Here is a 22,355-nt window from a genome sequence, read left to right on the forward strand (position 1 = left end):
AGCACAGCGCTCTATATGAGACTATTAAAGGAGATATATGCTGATTATAAATATATAATAAAAAATATGAATATATGTATATGATGAGTATGTTGTATTTTGGCGCCATGCCGGGATATAAAATGAATTTTGAGACAAGAGGCGGTTTCGCGGGAAATTTGGCGGGATTTTTTTCATTTTTTTAATGAATCATAAAGAAAACATCCTCGCTCTTGCAAAAAAATGCAAAGACTGTAAAAAAATCTACGAGACATTGGTAAAATGCTTCGGTATGGATCTCCTAGCTATTCCACTGTAACGTATCATGTTAGGATGTATCACTTCATGAACAAAAAGGCGCCATCATAAAAATTGACAAAAAATCGCCGGATCAAAGAAAAATCAAAGCAATTCTTCAAGCGCTAGATGAAGACCCAAGAGCATCACTCAGAAGGATAGAGGAGATGACAAAGATACCACGTACAACAGTCAGTTATTATCTGCACAATTATTTGAACTACAAACTAGCGTATACACGTTGGGTTCCGCACAACCTTAATTCAGTTCAAAAAAAATCTAGAGTCCAATCTTCGAAAGAGCTCCTCTCTATATTGGGTGCGTATCAATCCAAGAAGTTTCGCTTTTTAGTAACAGGGGACAAGTCTTGGTTTCAATATGCACAACGAAGCCAAAATCATGTGGATCCCGAAGGATGAAAATCCGCAAACATTCCGAAGAAAAAAATTGACACACCAATGATGATGTTGTCGGTTTTTTGGGGCGTGAATGGCATCATCGCAATTGATATTCTTCAAAAACCTAATACGATGAATGCTCAGTATCTAATTGACAATGTTCTTACTCAAATTATCAATTCTGATGAGTTTGAGAAATCCAAACAACAAAAACAAAAGTTTGCAATTCATTTTGATAATTCAAGAGTTCACAAAAGTCATAAGGTAATGAATTACTTGGTGGAAAACAATGTCAAAGTTGTTCCAAACCCAATTTATTCACCTGATATTGCACCCTCTGACTTTTATTTATTCGGCACGCTAAAAAAGAGAGCTGAAGGACGCGAATTCGCGAGTCCAGATGATCTTGAAAATTTTGTAAGAGAGCAATTTGAGCAATTTTCTCATGATGATTTAAAGCGTGTCTTTCAAGCCTGGATCGATCGCTGCGAACGCGTGATTGAATCCAATGGTGATTATATTTAAATAAACTTTATATATATGTAACTTGTTTATTTCTATTCGCAGTATTCAGGTTTGTGCTAAACACACCTTTGGACACCCTATAGCATCTTCAAAAGTTATTTTTGCCTTAACTCTCAAAGTAAATCTTGGTTCAACTAATACACCGTTAACAAAGAAGTATGAAGCATAAATTTCATCGTTATAACCAAATGCTTCTGGTGCTTTACCTGTGTCATACTGTACAGTACAGTGTATGTCATAACCTTTAGCACGAATGAATTTATATCTTCTTTCATTAACATCTTCCGTCTTCACTTCTTCTTCAGTTCGTGTTAAATATCCATGGTAGTCCGTTATAATCTGTTCGTCTGAAGTTATATAATGAACGTGGTTTTTATCTGCTTTTTCGGCTAATTTCTCTTCTATCTCATTTATTTCAAGTTCAACTCTTCCGCCAGAACTCTTATTATCATTAATCTTTTGCATTAATTCGGTAATTACGTCATAAAGACTATATTCTGTTTTCGGTTTTGTAAATAATGAGTCAAAATTTCTTTTCATCATTACATCGCTGACATTAATGATATCACCAATTCCTTTTTCATTTATTCTCTTCATTAGTTCTGCAATAATGACGAATATATAATCTGTTAATTTATTCTCTTCATCGAGGGTTATAGAATGTTTTGAAATTGAATCATTAACTCCTCTAAATAAATCAATAACTTCAGGATACACGTTTTTAATGTCTCGAATAACCCGACCAGTATCCTGTTGTTCATGTTCTTCGTTCCCGTCGTTACGTGGTTTTATATCTCTAACCATCATCAACGCAGCCATAACCGGAGGGTTTGTTGCTATCTGTTCGAAAATCCGTCCGTTATGTATGGTATATCTAAATAATTTCTTTGTGTTTGTTAAAACATTTGAAACAAGTCTTTTAAAACCATCTACAAAATTTCCTGTTTCACCTAATGTTCTTGCAGCATTTACAAGCTCACCCATGCCCGCTTTTGACCCCAAAAACGTCCATATTGCATTTATTTCACTCTGTATAGTTGTCCATTCAGCGAAACTAACACCCGCATTCGCTAAGCTGAAAATGAAATTCAGTGGATCGAACTTAATTCCACCTTCTTTTTCAATTTCAACGAACTCACTAACATGAGATTTTAAGTATTCTTTCGTTAAAATTGTTTTCCCCGATGTTATGTCATTAACGAAACTATCACCGTCAAAAGTTAACAAATTCAATTTCGTCGTTGATGCTTTTATTTCATACACCGCTTTATCGATAGTTTTTGGCTCACCTTCTTTAGAAGTGTATGAAACATTAATGAATGAATTATATGTATTCATGAATGAATTAAAATCAATGATTTTCATTAATGACGCCTTTAATGATTCATTTACTGTCGAATCCCTTAAAGTAATTAATGAACTGTTATTTATGAAAGGTACACTGCAAACCGTCGAGTTTGGATCAAATGCTGTAGTTGGTGCAGGAATATTAATGATATAAGTCATTAAATCATTAAGTGACGTAAATAATGTTGTCGTTTTTGATTTAATTTCTTTAGCATCTGTTATATACGATAATTTTATTTATGTAGTTTCTGAATTAAAGATATTCGCTAAAATGTTTTGTAAACTGTTTTGAACAGCTGTGTAAACCGTTGAATCCGGAACTCTTACGATTTCACCGTCCTTAATAAAAGGCATTGCACATGGTGTAGTGCTTGGGTCAAATCTTTTTGGGTTATGATTCAACATATATTCTAATGCTTCATAAACAGACCTATATACGGTTGTATTATCTTTTTCAATAATTTCACCGTCCTTTATAAACGGCATAGTACATGGAGTTAAAATAGGGTCAAACTTTTCATAATCCTTCCATGTTATGTATTTCTCAGTATTTCCATCAGTGATAACAATATATTTGTCAGTAAGTGTGAGAGAGTATTGACCAAAATATAAACGTTTAGCTCTGTCAGCTTCATACGCATATGCAGCTATACTCATATTTTAATGAGAATAAAATGTTGTTCTATTTGCAAAGTACAGACCCAAACGAATACGGGACAGTAAAGCTACAAACAAACTTAGGTCTACAGAATGAGGTGCTTGCATTCAGAATGGTTGACTTCAATACTATCGCTTCATTCGTTATAACAGATGAAACAGATTTCATGGAGATTGAAATAGATGGAAAGAAGCACGAAATAAGATTTCACAATAATGTAGAATATAAGATGGAAACATTAGCTGGAGTGTTAAATGCTCTCATAAATACTACAATAAGGGAAGAAGCAGGAATATGAACAAAGGGTGGAAGCCTATAAAAATTTATGTCAATGATGGCTCAGGAGGTTCAAACATAAAGTATGCAGAAAGTTATAGAGTTTATGCTCTCAAAGCTGAAAAGCCTTCATTTAAGAACAGCTATTCTAACGCATATCCTCAAAAGCTAACGGATGGGGAAGTGGATGATATGAATGACAGCAAAAATATTAACAGAAATGGCGACAGAGATGCATGGAATTTGTTTACCATCAGTCAATTGAAGGTTAAACTTTAAAACAATGTTGGTCGTTCCCATGGAATATTTTTGACTTTAATGGTATTAGTCATGATATGAATCTCGAGGTATGAACGAGGAGAGATGAGAGACTTATATGCTTCCCAAATTTCTTCAAAAGGTAATGTTATACCTGACTGTTTCCAAATGAGTTCAATATCATAGCGTGAGAAACCTTGAAAGATAACGAAGTCAGTTATGAGACGTTTTATGTTTAAAGCTAAAAACCTCCATGTTTGCATAAGTATTGCTACAGTTAAATGGTAATGTCTGACTTTAGTTATGATGTTAGCTAATGGTGAGTCTGGTTTTGACACTAAACCTTTTCCAGCGAAATCATCACAAACTAATAAAGTGTTTGATGGATATTTTTTGAAGGGGTATTTTGAAAGTTTTGATAGAATGTAGTTTGTAAGTCGTTTCATATCGTAAACTCCTGAGTATTGACGTAAGTGGTGTTTGTCAATAATTCTTTCCATCTCCTCAGAAGTCTTTTGCATTCCTGACTGTATAAATTCAACGATGGCATAATATTTCCTCTTACGTCGAATGTAACGTTGAAGAAATTCAATGAGTTCACTGTCTGGAACTTTAACGACAGAGGCTTGAACTTTTGACATAAATGTTTTCGCTGTTGAGTCCATAGAGTCTGAAGTTGCTGATATAATGATTTGGTCATAGTAAGAGTCGTTTCCTAAACGCTCTGTTATGAGTATATGACGAATGAGGTTGAATGTCTTTCCTGACCCCATCTTTCCACAATAGAAATAAACACCATTTGAACAGAATTCATAGTCCTTGCTGAAAGGAAGAATAAGAGAAGAGTTAAGTTTGTCTGTAGTTTCATTCATGTCTTCATCTACGTCATGTATTAAATGCTTCATTTTATCTCCATTAAAAATGCAAGTCAGAAATATTCAGAACATAGCACCGAGTCTAACTGACAAGAGTATAAAGATATACTATGAACATGTTATGATGAAACCAACCAAAATTCAAGAAAGTCAGTATACATATGAATATCCAAGACACTGGGTAGAGTATGTAGGAGGTGAGAAAGCTATTGAAATCAGACAGGTTCGAAGTATTCCAGCAGGAAGAACAATATTATTGAAGAACTTTAATGTTTTGAGGTATAATGATGAAACAAAGAAGCAAGCTAGTTTCCCTGTTGCTGTGTATGTGAACTTAGATACAGGAGATGACATGAAAGTTTTTAATACAAAGCTTCAAACGGTAGTGAGAGAACAACTGACTGCGGAAGGACATCCATTACCTTCAGAAGTTACCATAGCATATAATTTTGAAACAAACTCAATAGATTTTAAAGTCATCTCTGCAAAGAAGTCAGGTTTTACATTTAATGAAGCAGATGTATATTCGAATGAAAACTTCAAAGCTATTGCATGGTTAGATAATGACGATTGCTTTAAGAAAATATTTAAATACAGTGACTCAACGATGTCAATAGATGACCTTCGTGGAATGTTACCATCGACGTTTACAGTAGAAGGTTCAGCAGGATTGCTTACAAGATTGTCAATTGGTGGTATTTGGTCTCGTGAAAACATTGTTATAAAATCCAGTATAAGTGAATTTGCTGAAGAATCTATATTATGTCTTTCAAACTACATGTATTCGCCGCCGAAGCATTATAGTATAACAAACTTTGTCAGTAAGTTTAACATAAGACTTGTCGAACCTTCTTCAATGAAAGATGTTGTGCTACCTAAAGATGGAAAGGATGGACTCATTATTGAAATGATTTTAATAGCATATTAAATGAGCTTGTTCTTGAAGGTCATTCATGATGAAATAACTGTTGTAGAAGATGTTAGCAATTGTTCAGACATTTTGAAGCGTATAGATGATATAAGAAAGAAGTTAGATAGACCGCAAAGCGGTGAGGGCGAAGCCCGTGAGAATGTTTATGTTTCATTGACTTTCTCCAGTAACGAGAACTTTTATGAGATAATATTGAAGAGAGATGATTTTAATATGGTGTAAATGGTAGCTTGGGCAGCTTTAGGCGCAATGGGAACAAAAGCATTAGCATTTGGAGCAAAAACACTTGGAGCTTATGACGCAGTAAATAAAATGAGTGGAGGAAGGGTTTCAAAGACATTAGATGCAAATAAAGGAAGGATTGGAGGCTGGGTTGCAAAGAAGTTAAGATTAAATAAAATAGGGCTCATAAATAAAGCATCCAATTTGGTTGCGACTGAGTCAGAAAATGCTTTAGGAAAGGACGATGAGTTTGCAAAACACGCAAAAGACTTTAATGACCAGATGAAAGGTGAAACAATGCATTTAAATAGAGTCGATGGAACTAAAGAAAATGTTTCTTCTCCACCAGCGGTTTATCCATACGGACCTTATGGAATGTATGGAAACCCTTATGAACGACCATTTGACCCATTGACTGGTGGAAGTAACTGGTATCATTATGGACGAAGAAGAAAGACAGTCAAGTTGGAGACGGACGTAAAGAAAGCAACTAAAAAGAAACCAAGGAAGAGAGTTATAAAGCAATGAATTCAACAGGGTGAAAAAACAGGTGAAAAAAGAGGTGAGATCTCACCACTTCACCTAAATTTATTTTTGTGCTATGTTTTCATACGTGTGAGGGTGGTGATGTCATTTATTTTTAAGTTTATTTTTTATTTTATTTTTATTTTATTTTTATATAAATGACGAAAACTATTGAGATAACAAACTACAACGGTCATGAGTTCAAGAATTTGTTCTTCGTTCCTCGTGAAAATACATTCTATCAGATACGAGGGAGAAAGGGTAAAGTTAGTTTGAGCGTTTATGAAGGAATGAAGAATGGAAAGTTTATACAAGCATACGATACAAACGGTAAACGTGTTTCATTAGCTTTGTCAAAACTTACTAACATTCATTTTGACAGTGATTTTGACCTATATGAAGAAGAAAGTGAGTCAGAAGAATATGAACTGTTATGTGAAGCACAGCAATGGGAGGAGTTGCAATACTTTTGTAAGTGAGAACGTTTATTTTTTTACAGTAGTGAGGTGAAGTGGTTGGCGGCTTTGTAAATATTTAAGGTTAAGTTAGTGTTGTCGTTTGTGTTGTAAAATATACGTTAACGGCTTTGTAAAGTGTCAAAACCGCTAAGTGGTGTACGGAGGCGCGCAGTGCCTCAGTACACGACTTAGTCATACTAACTAATATATATTGCCTGATGAATAGACAATATCTGTCGATTAAAAATTATCAAATTCTATATAAAATATCTTATTTTTACACAAAAATTAATTTATTTTAAAAATAATATATATTAATCACATAACCGACACATTGACCTTTTTGGACTCTACACTATCCTCCCTATGACGACAAGCATACTTTTTGGCATCATTTTTACATTTTTCATACAATTTCTATATCAAAATGGATCAAGTTGATTTAAAAGCAATTGTAAATTGCTCAAACCCTGATCTCTATACTAATCATTCAGTTAACATCACAAATTCAATTAATTATGAAAAAAAATTGGATGCACGTAATTGTTTCGGAATTGAATCTCTTCACACTTTTGTATCTATCATTCTCTCTTGTAAAAAAAAGAAAAATTGGATTTGACTGTGTCAAATCCTCTCTCTAACAAAGTGGACTTTACATGGCAAATTTTAAATGTGTGTAAAGTCCACTTTGATGAGTTTCAGGTACTGACAATTCATTAATATCAATTACCATAATATCAATAATTTATCTTCACAATTAATGAAGTTACTAAAGTCTTAATGGTATAAGTCGTACAACTTAGTCTTACTGTCACGCTTGTAGTACTTTGCTTCAGCCTCAGCCCTACGATCAATCTTTTTTACATAAATGGGTAGAAATTCATAGAATCTACTTCATCTGGTGTAAAATCGCACATTTGCCAAGATTTTTGCCATAAACCCGATCGTTGGGGTCAACTTTAGTGTCCTCAGGATATTCTTCTGGTAAATCAGGTTCATCTTCTTCAGTGTCAGAATATTCACCGTAAACAGACTTATCCTCCTTAATTGTTACAGCCAACAGTTCCATGCGATGATCCTTCTCACTTCGTGTCACCATTGGCAACGCACCACTGGTAGTTTTGACAGCTTCAAGCTCCAATGGTTGGGGGTTATAATCGGTGACTTGAAGCTGTTCCCAATGGTGTTAATCCGTTGGAAAACATCAATGAGATATTTCTTCAGGGATTTCGCAATTTGTAGGCTAGAATGCCGGATTGAAGGTTCTGCGATGATTTCATCAAGTTCTTGAATGGCTTCCTTATATAATGGCCAAACATATCTCCTTCAATGGACGGATAGTACGCTCAAAATATTGAAGAGTTAATGGAATTCCATTTCGTAAATTCAATATCTTATTATATTATTAATCAGATGTGCCGAGCATCTGATGCAAACTGTCTTGAGTCCTGGTACAATGCACCACAACGACGCCAATGATAGATGTCCTTCACCTGTGTGGATGTTCTATCTCTCACACTGCTTCAATTCTTTCCTTCAATAAGTGTTCTTTAAGATCATGACAAGTGCCTTGCATGTGTTTACCATGAGCAGTGCTAGATTGATTAAGTGAGCCACGCACCGTATGTAAACGGTTTGTATGCTGGGATATAGCGCTCCACATCTCTTCCAATGGCAGAGGCCTTTCACTTGAGCAGGATCTCCATCTCCGATGATAGCTCCAACGAGATCACGAGGTTTTTTCCATGTGTCCCACTGATTTTTATAATCCCGGAAGTTACTGCCGTCGCACACCCAAGTTTCAACGTAGTAATGGTTCGCCTCTTTGGTAGGATTTGATACCATCGCAAAAAACATTTTCTGCTTCCATGCGAGGCACCATCAACCGTGATGGTATGATATTGCATTCTGGTGATTATCAAAGCAACATTTGGAAATATCAATTTTTCAAAGCAGATGATGGCGTCGCGAATTGTCTCATGTGAATAATTATATATATTTTTCTTCGCCCCAGCAATATGGTATAAAGAATTAAGTAAATAAATAAAAAATGATCAGATACTCTGTTAATAGACAAATCTGTTTGGACTAAAATGGCGACTAAGCATTGTAAAATTTGATCTGTCCTGACTCTTTGTTTCAGTTTATATGGATTCGTGTCCATTTCAAGTCTATCTAAATGAGTATGATGATGGTTGAATTCACTAGATTTGGGAAAATTCACGCATTTCTCCAACTTTTTAGTATATTGATTGAACTGATAATGTAAACAATTGCAATAATTGCTTGACTTTTCTTGATTTTTCTTATCGGGAACATATGCTGCAAGGAAATAAATTCTATAATCTTATGTTGTATGGAAATAGAAGTTTACACAATAGGGAGTGATAGAGGAACCTTGATAGTTTTGTTCCTTCTCATATATCGAAAAATTCATCATTAATATGGCCGGAGAAGTTTTCCAATTGAAGAAGGACTGATCCCCAATAATCTTTTCTTACTGTCTTGATTGTGACATCTGGAATAAAGCAGTAATTAAACCATCTGTTGAAAATACCTGTTGTAACAAAACCGGATGCTTTATATATATAAAATAAAACTTTTGATTTTATTTTGTGAATTCCTTATTAGAGTAAATGATTTTTTTTCAAAAAATCAGATATATATATCGTAGTGAAATAGAACAAGAGATAATTATTGATGATTAAAATTGAGACGAGGATAAAAGTTTAGATCGTACTTAGCTTTTATTTCGTGAATGATTGGTAACAAATTTGTTCCAATAGGAGTTTCTGGTCTTCCGACCTTTTTTGGATTTAAACCAAGTTCTTGCCATTTTAATAATAATTTTTTCTACCGATGTGCAAATCTTTTGCCAATAGAATATTCAAGATATGCCGTAATATAAATCTGATTTTCATTTGGCATATCCACTTCTTGTCTTTCCATTTTTTTTGAATGAATTTATACAAATAAACTTATAAAACACAAAATTATTATTTTATAATATAAATCATAAATAATACACCCAATATGTAAAGTGTCAAAAATGAATTGAACCGAATTTTCATGCATTACAGAAATTATAATATATTTTTAAATGATAATGCAAAACAAGCTCAAAAAAGCAATGATTATTCGATGAATATTCGTGATTTATCAAAAAATCAAATTTCTGATATATTGCAGCGTTAATTTATCCATGGATAAATGATAAACATTATTTCAAACGTCCATTTTCAAAAGAATATTGAATATATTATTCAAAAAAAATTAAATACATCATTTCATTTTTAATGAATACACCTACACAAGGATTCTTTCATATATATGAAAAGAACAAGTTCCATAGGCCTGCTTCATCACAAGCATCTAGCTGTTGATGCTGGCCAGGAAGGCTCAGATAATTATTTTGATATTATCATTGCAAATCCACGGGGATATGCCATGTGAGGTGAAAATCCTCATACCACGAATGTCCGACCAAACAAGAGCTCATGATAGGTTAAGTTCTGAGGGCTCGAATACCCATTAGCCTAGACATAGTCAACAGATGATGCTATTATAGACAGAAAAAAATCTTTGAGTTATATAAAGTATCTCATTTCAATATTATACTAAATTTCTGAGATAATAGCAGGGTGTATCATATTTGTCCTATATATACGGGTGGCACATATAGTATGTGTATATTTTAAGTATTTATTTAGAATAAATTATGAGATTGTCAAATTTGATCGACAATCATATGTGTTAATATGGTGGTGTGGTTTGGATAGTTTGGGTTATATGGATCAAATGTGATCAACAGAATTAGTGCAGGATTGAGGAAAGATTGGAAATTATTTGTCCCAGTTTTCCGATCTGAGTGCACAAATGCAGGGTCTTGCCTTGGCACCCTGCATCTATGTACTCAGATCGGGAAAAGCTTGCACTTTTGTTCCGCGATGTGACATCGCGGACAAAGTTTCCGATCTGAGTGCACAAATGCAGGGTCTTGCCTTGGCACCCTGCATCTATGTACTCAGATCGGGAAAAGCTTGCACTTTTGTTCCGCGATGTGACATCGCGGACAAAGTTTCCGATCTGAGTGCACAAATGCAGGGTCTTGCCTTGGCACCCTGCATCTATGTACTCAGATCGGGAAAAGCTTGCACTTTTGTTCCGCGATGTGACATCGCGGACAAAGTTTCCGATCTGAGTGCACAAATGCAGGGTCTTGCCTTGGCACCCTGCATCTATGTACTCAGATCGGGAAAAGCTTGCACTTTGTGACACGAATGTCACATTCGAAATTTGTTTCTCGAAAGGAGTTTACAATTACAATAGACTATCCCATTATATTGTAATTGTAAACTCCTTTCGAGAAAAGCTTTCACTTTGTGACACGAATGTCACATTCGAAATTTGTTTCTCGAAAGGAGTTTACAATTACAATACACTGTCCTATTGTATTGTAATTGTAAACTCCTTTCGAGAAAAGCTTTCACTTTGTGGCACGAATGTCACATTCGAAATTTGTTTCTCGAAAGGAGTTTACAAATGCAATACACTATCCCATTATATTGTATTGGTAAACTCCTTTGTTGTAATACTTCTTTATATTAATATATCAATATCAAAATATTTCTAAACTTCCTCTAATATACTTTATTTTATGGCAGTCCCAATGGGAACCGCGGTAATTTACCGAGGTTTCCGCACACCGGTTCCTTTTTTTAGGAATTTTTTAGATTAAAAAATATGCTTTGTAATCGGCAAAAATTTGGAAATATTCTGACGACAATAAATCTGGGAATAGTATTTTAAATACGAGAACAACCTATTTAAAAGTGTTTCGCTCGATTTTGTATAATTTCAAATTTTCGCATATAGCTTTCCGTGAATTACCGTGATTTTACCGCCACATCAATAGTTTACGACACTTTTTCCGTAAATTGAGTAGTTTACTGCACTTTTTCCGTAAAATTGAGTTACGGGAATCCGTAAGATTACCGTACCTCACTTCTAGTTGAAAATAGCATTAGTATATAATAAATAGATATATTATTTATATTTTTGATTTTGAATTACGGAAAAAGTGAGTTCAGAACTTCCAATTATTATTTGATTAATTATGTTAAAAATACTATAAGGAATTAAAATACATAATGTTGAAATTTGAATTACGGAAAAGGTGAGGGTGAAAGTGAAGTGAAAAAGTAAGATATTTTTTGTTGAAATAATCATAGTTGTACAATTTTGAAACTATATGTAAAGCTATAAATTGAATAAATTCAAAAACAAAAATTGTTTATTCTTATTAATAAATTTATATTAATCAATATTTGAACAACCCGTAATTAAAATTGAATTCCTCTTAAAATTTAATCCATACGTTAATTTTTATTTTGCTCGGCGAATGCCGAGCTTCCCTACTTCGCTTGTCATTCCTTCAAAAACTCTAATCTCATCGCACTTACAAACATCATGATTTGATGTATTGTCGAGAAATCTTAGACTTGTTTGTCATTTGATTATAGCATTTGAAAGTCATCTCGAAAATCGATTAACAAGACAATTTCCCAAACATCTACATACAAGTAGATGATGGTAAACCCATTAGAGTTGTTTTGCTATGATTCCTCCAATCTTATGATGAGAAAAATCATATCAAAACAGCTCTAATCGAACATTCTACACAGCTTAGCATCCAGCTAGTTCCAAGTAATGCGATTACAACATCAACGGCCAAAGCCTTTCAGAGTCCTTTAATCATTTCTTCTCATCTCAATGTGAAGTGGCCCCAAACGAACTACAAGCTGACGTTACAACGCATTACAACCCGGTTAATACGAGCATATACATTAGAGCTGCTTTGTTATGATCTCCCTCATCAATTGATGAGATCTCATTATGAAGCAGCTCCAATCGAACTAAAAACCTACATACAAATGAGTGAAAACAAACTCATTAGAGTTGTGTTGCTTTGATTTCTCTCATCAGAAGATGAGAGATACCAGAACAAAACAACTCTAATCAAACTTTCTACACAACTCAGCACAGTATCAATGCAAAGTAATGCGTCAGTATCGTTAACAAGCAAAGTTGTTTCGGGTCCTTCCATTTTGGAAGAATTCGGAACAACTTTGCGAATTGATAGTGTAAACCCATATACATGAAAGCGTGCATGCATAAAGACAGGTATTGTCAGCAATGACTACCTGCCCAGCTATGAGTGATCAGAGAATTACCATCTCAGGCTTTTTGAGAACGTTTCAGCCAGGACCCTCGTATGTTGACTGTGAGAAAGGCATCCTTTATCTGAAATAGATGCTTTTCCAACAATCAAATTCGAAGATCTTCGACGTTGTTGTAAAAAGAGAAGGAGAAGGAAAGAAGAGGAAGGAGAGGAAGAAGGAAAGGAAAAGAAGAAGAAAAAAAAAGAAAAAAAAGAAGGACATATTAAATATAATGCGCACTTAATAGTGCCGAGGCGGCGGAGCCGCCGAGGCGCGATTTTTTTGACCCTATATTACCGCACGGCAATGTTTTTCTCGATTTTGTACAGCCCTACTTTATTTCTCATCATGATTCTAAATACTCATACTATTCAAATATAGTTTTTTTCAAATCTCTATTTTTCATATCAAAATTGTTATTTTTTCTTTCAAATTTCAAATTTTGAATTTTTTTTTGGAAATTTTTATTCAATTTTATGTTTATTTTATCATATTCTTATTATATAGTATTATTATTCATATTTATTGTTTTAATTTTTCAATGCATATGATAATTTCTTATTCAATTTTTAAACGCATAGGCTCATCCCATCAAAACATTCAATTCAAAACTCTGGCCTTCATCGAGGCCAGAGCTCGCAATTCATATTCTCAAAGCCAAGTTCCTCGACGGTCGTCCTCATTAGGCACTATCCGAGAGGAACTTGGCTTTGAATGAAAATTACAAGCTCTGGCCTCAGGAAAAGCCAGAGCTTCGCATACCATCCTCGGGGCCGGCTTCCTCAAAGACCGCCCTGATTCGGGGCGGCCGGAGAGGAATCCAGTCCCGAGAGAACGTCCCTACGAAGCTCTGGCCTTTACTGAGGCTAGGGCCCGCACAATACATCCTCAGGGCTGAGTTTTGCGAAGATCGTCGATCATGTCGACGGTCTCGCAAGAACTCGGCCCTGAAAGACATACAAATACAGGCTCTGGCCCAAGCAAAGGCCAGGGCTTCGTTTTAAATACCCAGGGCCGGCTTTCTCAAATGCCGCCCTTATCCCGGGCGTCAGGAGAGGAATCCGGCCCTGGGAGCAACCAAATACGAAGCTCTGGCCCAAGCAAAGGCCAGGGCCAGCACAATTCATCCTCAGGGCCGAGTATGAGGGAGATCGTCCACATCATTGACGATCTTCTCTCATCTCGGCCCTGAAAGAGAGAAATATACAGGCTATGACCTTTGCTAAGGCCATAGCCTCGCTTACAATCTACTTTGCCGAATTCCGGGAGATCCTCCAAATCACGGCGCTTTTCCCTGAGATTCGGCAAAAGCATTTAAAATACAGCTACTGAAAGCCAAGAAGGGGGTCCTGACCTCGAGAAAGGGCCCCCTTCCTGGCCTTTCTGAGGAACTTTGGTTCGCATTGCGAGTGTCTGCTGCATCTTTGGATTGGAGCAGCAGACACTCGCAATTTTGGATCATCACAAGTGCATTTGTGATTGAAGAATGCACTTGTGATGACTTTGGTGCAATTTCGAGAGAATTCTCTATTGATCATGATAAGTGCACTATAGCATCATATGTGCACTTACCATGATCAATAGACTTATTCTCTCGCTGCATTCGCCGAAAGAACAAGAAGACATTCGCAATCACATCTCAACTTGAATAAAACTTTAATATTTCTTTATAATAGTACTCTACTCATTCATAAATTCACCAATAATATGTTGTGACACAATTTTTATATTTATATTTAGATATTTGAATTAGTTATATAAGATGTCATACTATAAGTTGTGAGATATTCATATATTACATATATACTATTGTTATATAAAGGCTATATAATATGCGCATAAGAATATTTTATCTAAATATTGATTTCTGATAAATTTATAATGTGAATAACTTGGGTCCAAAAATATTTTCCCTTCATTGTTATACGAATAGATGCGCACATATATAGGGCATCTGACCCTAAAAGATTAGGTCTGAATATCAATCTTTGTCCATTCATAATGAAAAAAAGGACATTCGTGGTATGGAGAAATTTCACCTCACATGGTAATCCCCCCAAATCCACGTTCGAATCTTCCACGATTAGTGTATGATAGCGTTAAAACTTTTGCCGACGAATTGCGAAAGGCACTAAATAAATTGATCTCGGATGGTTTCATCATTACAGGCATTGTAAGTGATAATCTACGTACACAGATCAATACAATTCAAGAAACAATAAAGGATTTTCCTGGAATCGTTCATGTTCCATGCGGCTGTCACACACTCCAGCTTGCTCTTGAAGATGTTGACATTGAGTTTGACATAAACAGTGCCAAAGAAGTCATGGAGTTGGGTCTCTAAGTTCTTCAATAGAAAACATGCACATAATTTAATGGAGATTGCACCTCTTCGCCGGTGTCCGACAAGATGGAGTAACCTATTCGCAATTGCTGAATGAATTGTAGCTAATCGTGATATTTTGATCCAATTTTGATCCACTGGACGTGCATATTATATAAAAGATTTCCAAGATGAGTCCATGGAACAATGGGAAACAACAATCAATGCAGTTGTCAAATCAGCTCCTCTACTTTACTGCTTACTACTTCCATTTGCCAAGATGACTGAGATCATTAAAGGCGATCACATCGGCGCTTTTGAAATTCATGGTTTTATGATGAGTGCAATTGGTGTACTTCGCTCAATTGTTGATCAATTCAGTTTTATTGCACCATACGCAGCCCAACTTATTGATTGTGTCTGTAATAGATTAAATTCAAAAGCATCTGGTCTTCTCTTAAATATAATGCATGATCTCAGTCCAAAAGGAAAGGAGGTCAACATCAAATTGTACAGTTTAAATGAAAGCGCAGATTCATATGAGAGAGACAAGATTTGGCTTGCATACTATCCAATCGAAATCACTGAAAAAGAGCAGAATCTTCTAAACCTTTGTTGCGAAAATGTTAATCTTGAAGATTCCATCAAAGATTTCATACTTGAAGGTTTTGAAGAAGGAAAGCATGAAATGGAAGCTGAAGAAGCTGCGCACAATGGAGAATCTCATCCATTGAGAGATCCTGCACCACACTTCGAACATCCAGTTGAAAGGGAATATCCAAATCCCGCTGCTCAAAGTACAGAGGAACGTATTATTGTAACAGAAAATGCACCATTTGCACATGAGCCGGACTTACCAACTCCATCCACACGCAAGAGACAACTTCAAATTATTGATTTCTTTTGCAACCTACCACATCCTGTGGATACGCCTGGTAACACTACACCTCTCTTGGTTGGTCCCCCAGGCCCTGAACTTGGATCAATTCTTGACGACCAACCACCTCTTGTTTTTCCATCAAGAACGATATTAAAATGCAAATATAAGCATACCATTATGCAGTAGTTTGCGAACATATACTATGCTGATGAAAGTTGGTCTCTAATTCGAAACATGAATCTGTCAAATTGACGTTCCATCTTATTTTAATCGATATTCAATACAAATGAATTGGTATTATAATAGTATCGACTATAACTAGGTATATTATCGCAGAATTACTTCAATTTATTTTAATATTTCATCATTTTTTAGTTTCAATGCTGATTTGTTCTTTATCTTGTAAACTATAGTTATTTTATATCTTCGGGTATTATCCTATTCAATTTGCAATTTGCTTCTTTTATTAGAAAAATTATTGAAACAAATCCGAATTATGCATATAACTTTGATGAATCTAATATCGAAGTTAATGAGAAATCGGTGAAAATTATTCATAGAGGAGAAGCACCAGTTGTTGAAATTAAGCATCATATTTATAATTCCAGCTTTTCATAAGAATAAGTGATTATTCATGCATGACTTTAATTCTGTTGACGAAAATAGGTTAGGGTCAAGTTTTTTGTTTAAGTTTGAAAGATAATATTGTAAATATTGATATTTCTTAGTAAAGTTAAACTTATTTTATGCATACTAAGTAAGTTACATGGTAATCGTTACAAGTTTTGCCGGAAAAATTGCCAAATATTAATGATTGGAGGACCAAATGCGTTATTTATGTATTCTGATATGAAGTGGATTATAATTGAGTTTAGTCATTTTTTGTGTTTAGTCATGGGCTATAGCCCATACGAATATCATGTTTTTTAGAATAAAAAAGTGACAAAAATTCCACAAAATTAGCAATTTATGGGTGTTTTCAGAAAAATGCGAAGGGAATGTTGGCGACCGAGCATTTATCTGAAAATGCCCATAAATTCGCAATTCTGATTTCAAATGTGAATCGCAAAAATTTTGGGGCGTACGATAAATTTATCGTCAAAAAATAAAAAATCATATACACATGAAATAAAAAAAAAAGGTATTGGGGCTTCCAGGGCTGCGCCCCTCTAGCCCCGAAGATGTTTAGTATAAAACCGCTTTTTAACTTCACTTAAAATGCCACGTAAGCTACGTAAGAATATACGTAAGAGGAAGAGAGCATTGAAACATCCAATAGTAAGACTAACACCACAACAACAGTTGCAACAACAAATGCTGAATGACCCCACTATGTTGCAACAAATGTCAAGCAATCCTATGCTTTTAAACCGAGTCATTGGTGCACAGAGTGGAGGTTTAAGAGCGGCACTTTTAGCGAAAATGGCAGGCTATGGTGGAGCTGCAGACGGAACAGCCTATAACCCTCAAAGTCAAATGAATTTGAGTTCACTCAAAAATCAAATAACAGATGTCAAAAAGTCAAACATAGACATACAGAAGCAAATAAGTGAAAACGAAAAGAAACTAGAATATGACAGACACACAAAGAAACTCAATGAGTTAAACGTAGAGAAAAAGAAGAAAGAAGAACAACTGAAAGAACTAAGTACAGAGCAATATGCGAAAAAAGTGTCAGAAAAAGCAGCAGAAGTAGCAAAAATGGAACAAGATGTCATAAATTTGAAAAGCCATACTACTCAATATAAAGTACTGAAAGATGAAGAGATAAAACAAAAAGCCCTGAAGACATATATGGATAGCGATGAGTATAAAAAAGAAGTTGAAGCAAATGTAAAGGCAGAAAAACTTTTACAGTTGCAAAACCAAACCGTACAGTATGAAAACTTAGCACAAGAAAGTAAAAATAACGACGCAGCCATGCAAAAGGCAATGAAAAGTGCAGAATATATAAAAGCTAACAATGACTGGTTAGATGCCCAAGCCAACGCTAAAGCAGCCCAGCTTATAGGGTCAATAAGGACAAAAATACAAGCGGATGAAGACAGTTCAAATGAAGCTTTAACAAATGCTGACTTTAAGAACGCCTTCGAAGCTCTTCATAGTAAGGTGAAACAAGTGAACGACTTCTCATCTGGAAAGAAACTGAAGTCTGAATGTTTCGACAAAGAGTTAAAAGAAGTAGCACAAAATATGACGAAAATAACAGATGCAGCAACGAGACAGGCAGTTCAAAGTGCCTATGACGCCGTTAGAGCAACTGTTGTGAAAAGTCAAGAAAAAGAGTTACAACAGACCAAAACAGACCTAGTAAATGCTTTCTTAAAAACGAAAAGTCAGGTAGGACATTACGCTGCAGATGGAACATATGTGCCAGCTGGTGGAACTTATATACCAGCTGGTGGAACTTATATACTAGCTAGTGGAACTTATATACCACCAAACCCTCCAAGAGAAGCACCTGCACCAGGACTACCTAACACATTTACATCGTCACATGGACATAGACACAGGCATGCACCAAAACCAACACAACAACCACCTCCACAACCAACACAACAACCAGCACAACAACCACCTCCACAACCAACACAACAACCAACAGTTCAAAACCCTGCACAACAACAACCACAAACAGAGCAAGGACATAAAAGAAGTAGAGAACAAGGAAACCAAGAATTCTTAAAAATGCTTAAAGAAGACTATGGTTACCCAGATAGTATTGACTTTAGTGACAGATATAAAGAAGCTATTAGAAAGTTCAAGGATGGAAATACTGACCCGAACCTATTTAGCTTTATGGCTCTGCACCAAAGGGGATATAATCTCAAACCTGGAAAATACAAGCTCGCTAAGGGATATGATTTAATAGCATATCATCCAAATGACATGGATGAATTTACTCCGAGATATTTGATGTCAGAGCTAAATGACAATTTAACTCTCTTCATGAAACGCGTAAAAAATAGAGACGGAACGAAAGAAGAAAGGTTTGTGAGTCCGGATGACTTAGAAAGGGAACTTTTTAAAAACGGTCTCGGAATATATGAAATGCCACCAGATGAGGTACAAGAAACTCCACAGGAAGAAGTTCAGATACAACCAGACATGGAAGAAATAGTTCAGCAACAACAGCTAGAAGAGCCTGAAGGAAACGAACAAGTCACTCCTTTGGAAACTAACTTCACAGAACTAGATGAAGATTTGGAACAGCCGAAAAATCTTGACCCTCAACAAGAGTATGCGGAGAATATGGAATATTTCCAAGAGTCTAAAAAAAATTCGGCTGACATAGTAGAAGAATATCGAAAAATGTTTGCCGACATACAAAAGACTCCAACACCAGATGAAAATATTCAGCATAGAATGGAAGTACTGAAAGAAAATGTACACAAATACAACAACCCTTTTTACTTACGAGCATTTAACGTTCAATCTTCGGATGAACTCGGTGAAAATAAAAGGTTAAATTTCAAGAAAACATATAGAAATGAAACATTGTTTAAAGTTCATTCAGAACCTAACCAAGATGGAAACAAACCTACTTTTGTTTCTGCAGACGATGGAACTACAATGAGATGGGGTCATAAAGCTAATCCGGATAGGTGGTTCATAAACTTACAACCTCAATTCCAAGAAGTTGTAGACGCAATGGAAGTCAATGGTGAACGAGACATAGCTGGTATTTTAAGCGCGGCTTTAATGCCATTGAAAGATATGAAACATGCAGATATTTTGGACCAGTATGAAATGAACATGGCTGATGGAAATATAACACCTGACGTTCTAAAACATTTATCTCAAAGAACTACACAGAACCATAAAGATGGTATATTTGGTGAAGAGTTTAGAAAGAAAGTTAGGGAGGGAGAAGGAAGAGAACCTATTGTACATGACCTTGCAAACGAAAGTTTACAAAATGTCATAAAAACTTACTTTGCAGACGAATGAACTGAGAAGGGATGAATATTTAAGAAAACTCAAATGGACAGTACCAAATGAAATGTTAGTATTGAAAAACATGTTCCTTGACAAAATAAAACCAACTACAGAAATAAATGACGCAAGACTGAAAGATTGGGTAAAAGCTTTCCCATTCACAAAAGATATTATTGGTAACATGGAAAGAAAACCAGAATGGCTACAAAAACATATATTTGGAAACGAGCTTATTCCATATGGACAGGCACTGTTTGAAGAGCTTGAACCGGAAACTCAGGACAGAGTCATGCAAACAATACGCGAAGACTCAAATACAAACTATGACAAACTCTTTCTAGGATATAGGTTACCTGAGATGGGCGACCAGAGCCCAAAGGCAAAAAGGACATGGGAAATTTACAACATACTAGGTGAACATGAGGCAAAGATGCAACAACTTGAAGCAGAGGGCAAGTTACCAAAGCGACACCAAAGAAGAAGAGAAGAGTAGAACAAAGTGAAAGTAGTGAAGAAGTAACTTCATCTAGTGAAAGTAGTGGCAATGAAGGAAAAAGAAGAGTTAAAAACTCAGTCAGGAAGAAAGTAAAGCTTGGTCCACGTGGGTTCTATTATGACATATAAATCCAACTATTCTATATTTTTACCATATGAAATGTACGCCGCTCAGAATATAACGCCAACAGTTTTGGATGCCATGAATGGAAATGTTTCCGAATGGTATAACGAATGCGACAATGCCATTAGAAGGTCAGAAATAGTTCCTGGAACTTACGAATATACAACTGCTGTTTCTTATGGAAACGTAGGTGAGTTTGGAGAAGGTTCTTCAACAACAGTAGATATTGCTTGCGACAGGTTTCATATAATTTCTATTGACAACTCTTTCTTATACGTGGAACAAGACATTGAAATAAAACCTTCTGCCAAGTTGTCTGACAAGAAAGGTTGCAATGGAATTTTCTATGTCGGATACCAATATGCTCCAGAAGTTTTCATGGGATATAAGATATATTCTAACTCTGACTTAGTTCAAACAGTAACATGGGCAAACTATGAATGGTTCGCTTTGAGAAACTCAGTACAACCACAAGCTAGAGAACAAACAGACCAGTATGCAACTATTGAGAAAATAAGAAGACTTGACCCTAACGTTCCAGGAGTTTATGTTACCTTTCTGGACAAACTGCAGCAGCAGTAACCAAAGTAAAATTGAAACTTAGAGTTCCTTTGTCATCTTTCCTCATCTTCAGGTTTTTAAGATACTTGCCAAACTGGGCAGGAAAAATTTCTATCGAACTTACTCCAAGCAAAAATAACTTAGTCATTGCACCAACACAAGACCCATTCACTCTTACTGTAGCTGGAACTGGTGGAGCCAAGTTCTGTGACTTTTGCAAAGACAAAGTTGACTTAGACTTTGGTTTCTCAAACCTCAACACTGAAGTAAACTACTATTATTCAATGCTGCTGGAACTGCTTGGGACCCAGTTAAGTTCACATGCGAAAAATTTGAATGCAAGAGAATAGAAAGCAGACTTGCAGTCTATATGTTGGACCCAGATATTTCAAATGCTTTAGCTGCCAAATATATTGCAGTTCCACTTATGTTCCCTATACACCAAATATCTGTCAAAGACTTTGCAGGTGAAGTTGGAAACCAAAGTGCTGACCCAGGTGCAAGAACAGATATTGCTTTAACAACTGCAATGAAACATGCAGATACTATGTTTGTACTGTTCAGACGAACTATAAATGACTATTCTTGTTTCTACAACCCGGTATTAAATATCATATAAACATAGATGGCAAATATATCCAAGAGAAGAATATTCTACAGTTGAGGATATGAGGTCATACAACTTGACATTAGATGCTATGAACTTTAACAACAACTTCACAACAACCATTAACCCTGAAATGCAAAGTTCTATTATGCCATATGTGAAAGTATGGACTCATACAGGAGGTCAAAAAACTCAATATACAAATGGAGACCGTTCAAACTTTTGGCTTGGCATTCCATTTGCTGACTCAGAAGACTTTATGGGTGGTATTTCAACTGTTGGTACAGTTCAAATACAATATACTGGTGACAGAGACGGTCCAATGAATTGAAAGCAAAGAAGTTTACAAAACCAATAGCACTTTTCACGGAAGATGCTCTTTTGAAATTCGTTCGATGAAACCTGCTGGGGCTCCTCAGATTGGCATAACGACAGCTTCCATCGAGCAGATTTTGG

At 35.6% G+C, this 22,355-nt stretch overlaps 6 protein-coding genes and 2 pseudogenes across 8 annotated transcripts, besides 12 other annotated features; 5 read left to right on the top strand and 3 right to left on the bottom strand.

Moving 5' to 3' along the window:
- Positions 1 to 6: part of a terminal%2Cinverted (terminal inverted repeat of Mariner transposon ID:TVAGG3_0129960) that runs on past the window's edge.
- Positions 1 to 1,279: part of a mobile genetic element that runs on past the window's edge.
- Positions 1 to 6,934: part of a mobile genetic element that runs on past the window's edge.
- Positions 75 to 1,199, top strand: TVAGG3_0129970 (annotated as a pseudogene). The gene has a single exon. A coding segment is annotated over exon 1 (1,125 nt).
- Positions 1,252 to 1,279: a terminal%2Cinverted (terminal inverted repeat of Mariner transposon ID:TVAGG3_0129960).
- On the bottom strand, positions 2,784 to 3,203 carry TVAGG3_0129980 (organellar and viral DNA polymerase type B; the record flags this gene model as incomplete). Its single annotated transcript, XM_051223899.1, has 1 exon — positions 2,784 to 3,203. One exon carries the CDS (start codon positions 3,201 to 3,203, stop codon positions 2,784 to 2,786), a length of 420 nt encoding a protein of 139 aa, XP_051108885.1.
- TVAGG3_0129990 (protein of unknown function, DUF4106 family) lies at positions 3,756 to 4,610 on the bottom strand (the record flags this gene model as incomplete). The annotated part of the gene is made up of 1 exon (XM_051223900.1): positions 3,756 to 4,610. One exon carries the CDS (start codon positions 4,608 to 4,610, stop codon positions 3,756 to 3,758), a length of 855 nt encoding a protein of 284 aa, XP_051108886.1.
- TVAGG3_0130000 (uncharacterized protein) lies at positions 4,660 to 5,321 on the top strand (the record flags this gene model as incomplete). Its single annotated transcript, XM_001310663.2, has 1 exon — positions 4,660 to 5,321. A coding segment is annotated over one exon (662 nt), but the record flags the coding sequence as incomplete, so codon positions are not given.
- Positions 5,767 to 6,294, top strand: TVAGG3_0130010 (protein of unknown function, DUF4107 family; the record flags this gene model as incomplete). The annotated part of the gene is made up of 1 exon (XM_001310664.1): positions 5,767 to 6,294. The coding sequence occupies one exon, from the start codon at positions 5,767 to 5,769 to the stop codon at positions 6,292 to 6,294; it is 528 nt and encodes a 175-aa protein (XP_001310665.1).
- Positions 6,295 to 6,934: a terminal%2Cinverted (terminal inverted repeat of Maverick-1B transposon ID:TVAGG3_0129810).
- A 420-nt stretch (positions 6,935 to 7,354) lies between these two features.
- Positions 7,355 to 7,452: a mobile genetic element.
- Positions 7,453 to 7,638: 186 nt separating this feature from the next.
- TVAGG3_0130030 (uncharacterized protein) lies at positions 7,639 to 7,848 on the bottom strand (the record flags this gene model as incomplete). The annotated part of the gene is made up of 1 exon (XM_051223901.1): positions 7,639 to 7,848. The coding sequence occupies one exon, from the start codon at positions 7,846 to 7,848 to the stop codon at positions 7,639 to 7,641; it is 210 nt and encodes a 69-aa protein (XP_051108887.1).
- A 3,557-nt stretch (positions 7,849 to 11,405) lies between these two features.
- Positions 11,406 to 13,304: a mobile genetic element.
- Positions 12,516 to 12,773: a mobile genetic element.
- Positions 13,106 to 13,255: a mobile genetic element.
- A 2,188-nt stretch (positions 13,305 to 15,492) lies between the features above and the next one.
- TVAGG3_0130070 (uncharacterized protein) lies at positions 15,493 to 16,359 on the top strand (the record flags this gene model as incomplete). Its single annotated transcript, XM_001310666.1, has 1 exon — positions 15,493 to 16,359. The coding sequence occupies one exon, from the start codon at positions 15,493 to 15,495 to the stop codon at positions 16,357 to 16,359; it is 867 nt and encodes a 288-aa protein (XP_001310667.1).
- Positions 16,360 to 16,501: 142 nt separating this feature from the next.
- Positions 16,502 to 16,551: a mobile genetic element.
- Positions 16,502 to 16,551: a terminal%2Cinverted (terminal inverted repeat of ISTv2 transposon ID:TVAGG3_0130080).
- A 3,138-nt stretch (positions 16,552 to 19,689) lies between these two features.
- Positions 19,690 to 22,355: part of a mobile genetic element that runs on past the window's edge.
- On the top strand, positions 20,768 to 22,168 carry TVAGG3_0130100 (annotated as a pseudogene). Its single transcript has one exon. A coding segment is annotated over exon 1 (1,401 nt).

Source organism: Trichomonas vaginalis, chromosome IV (genome assembly GCF_026262505.1).
Source record: "Trichomonas vaginalis G3 chromosome IV, whole genome shotgun sequence".
NCBI classification, from domain to species: domain Eukaryota; phylum Parabasalia; order Trichomonadida; family Trichomonadidae; genus Trichomonas; species Trichomonas vaginalis.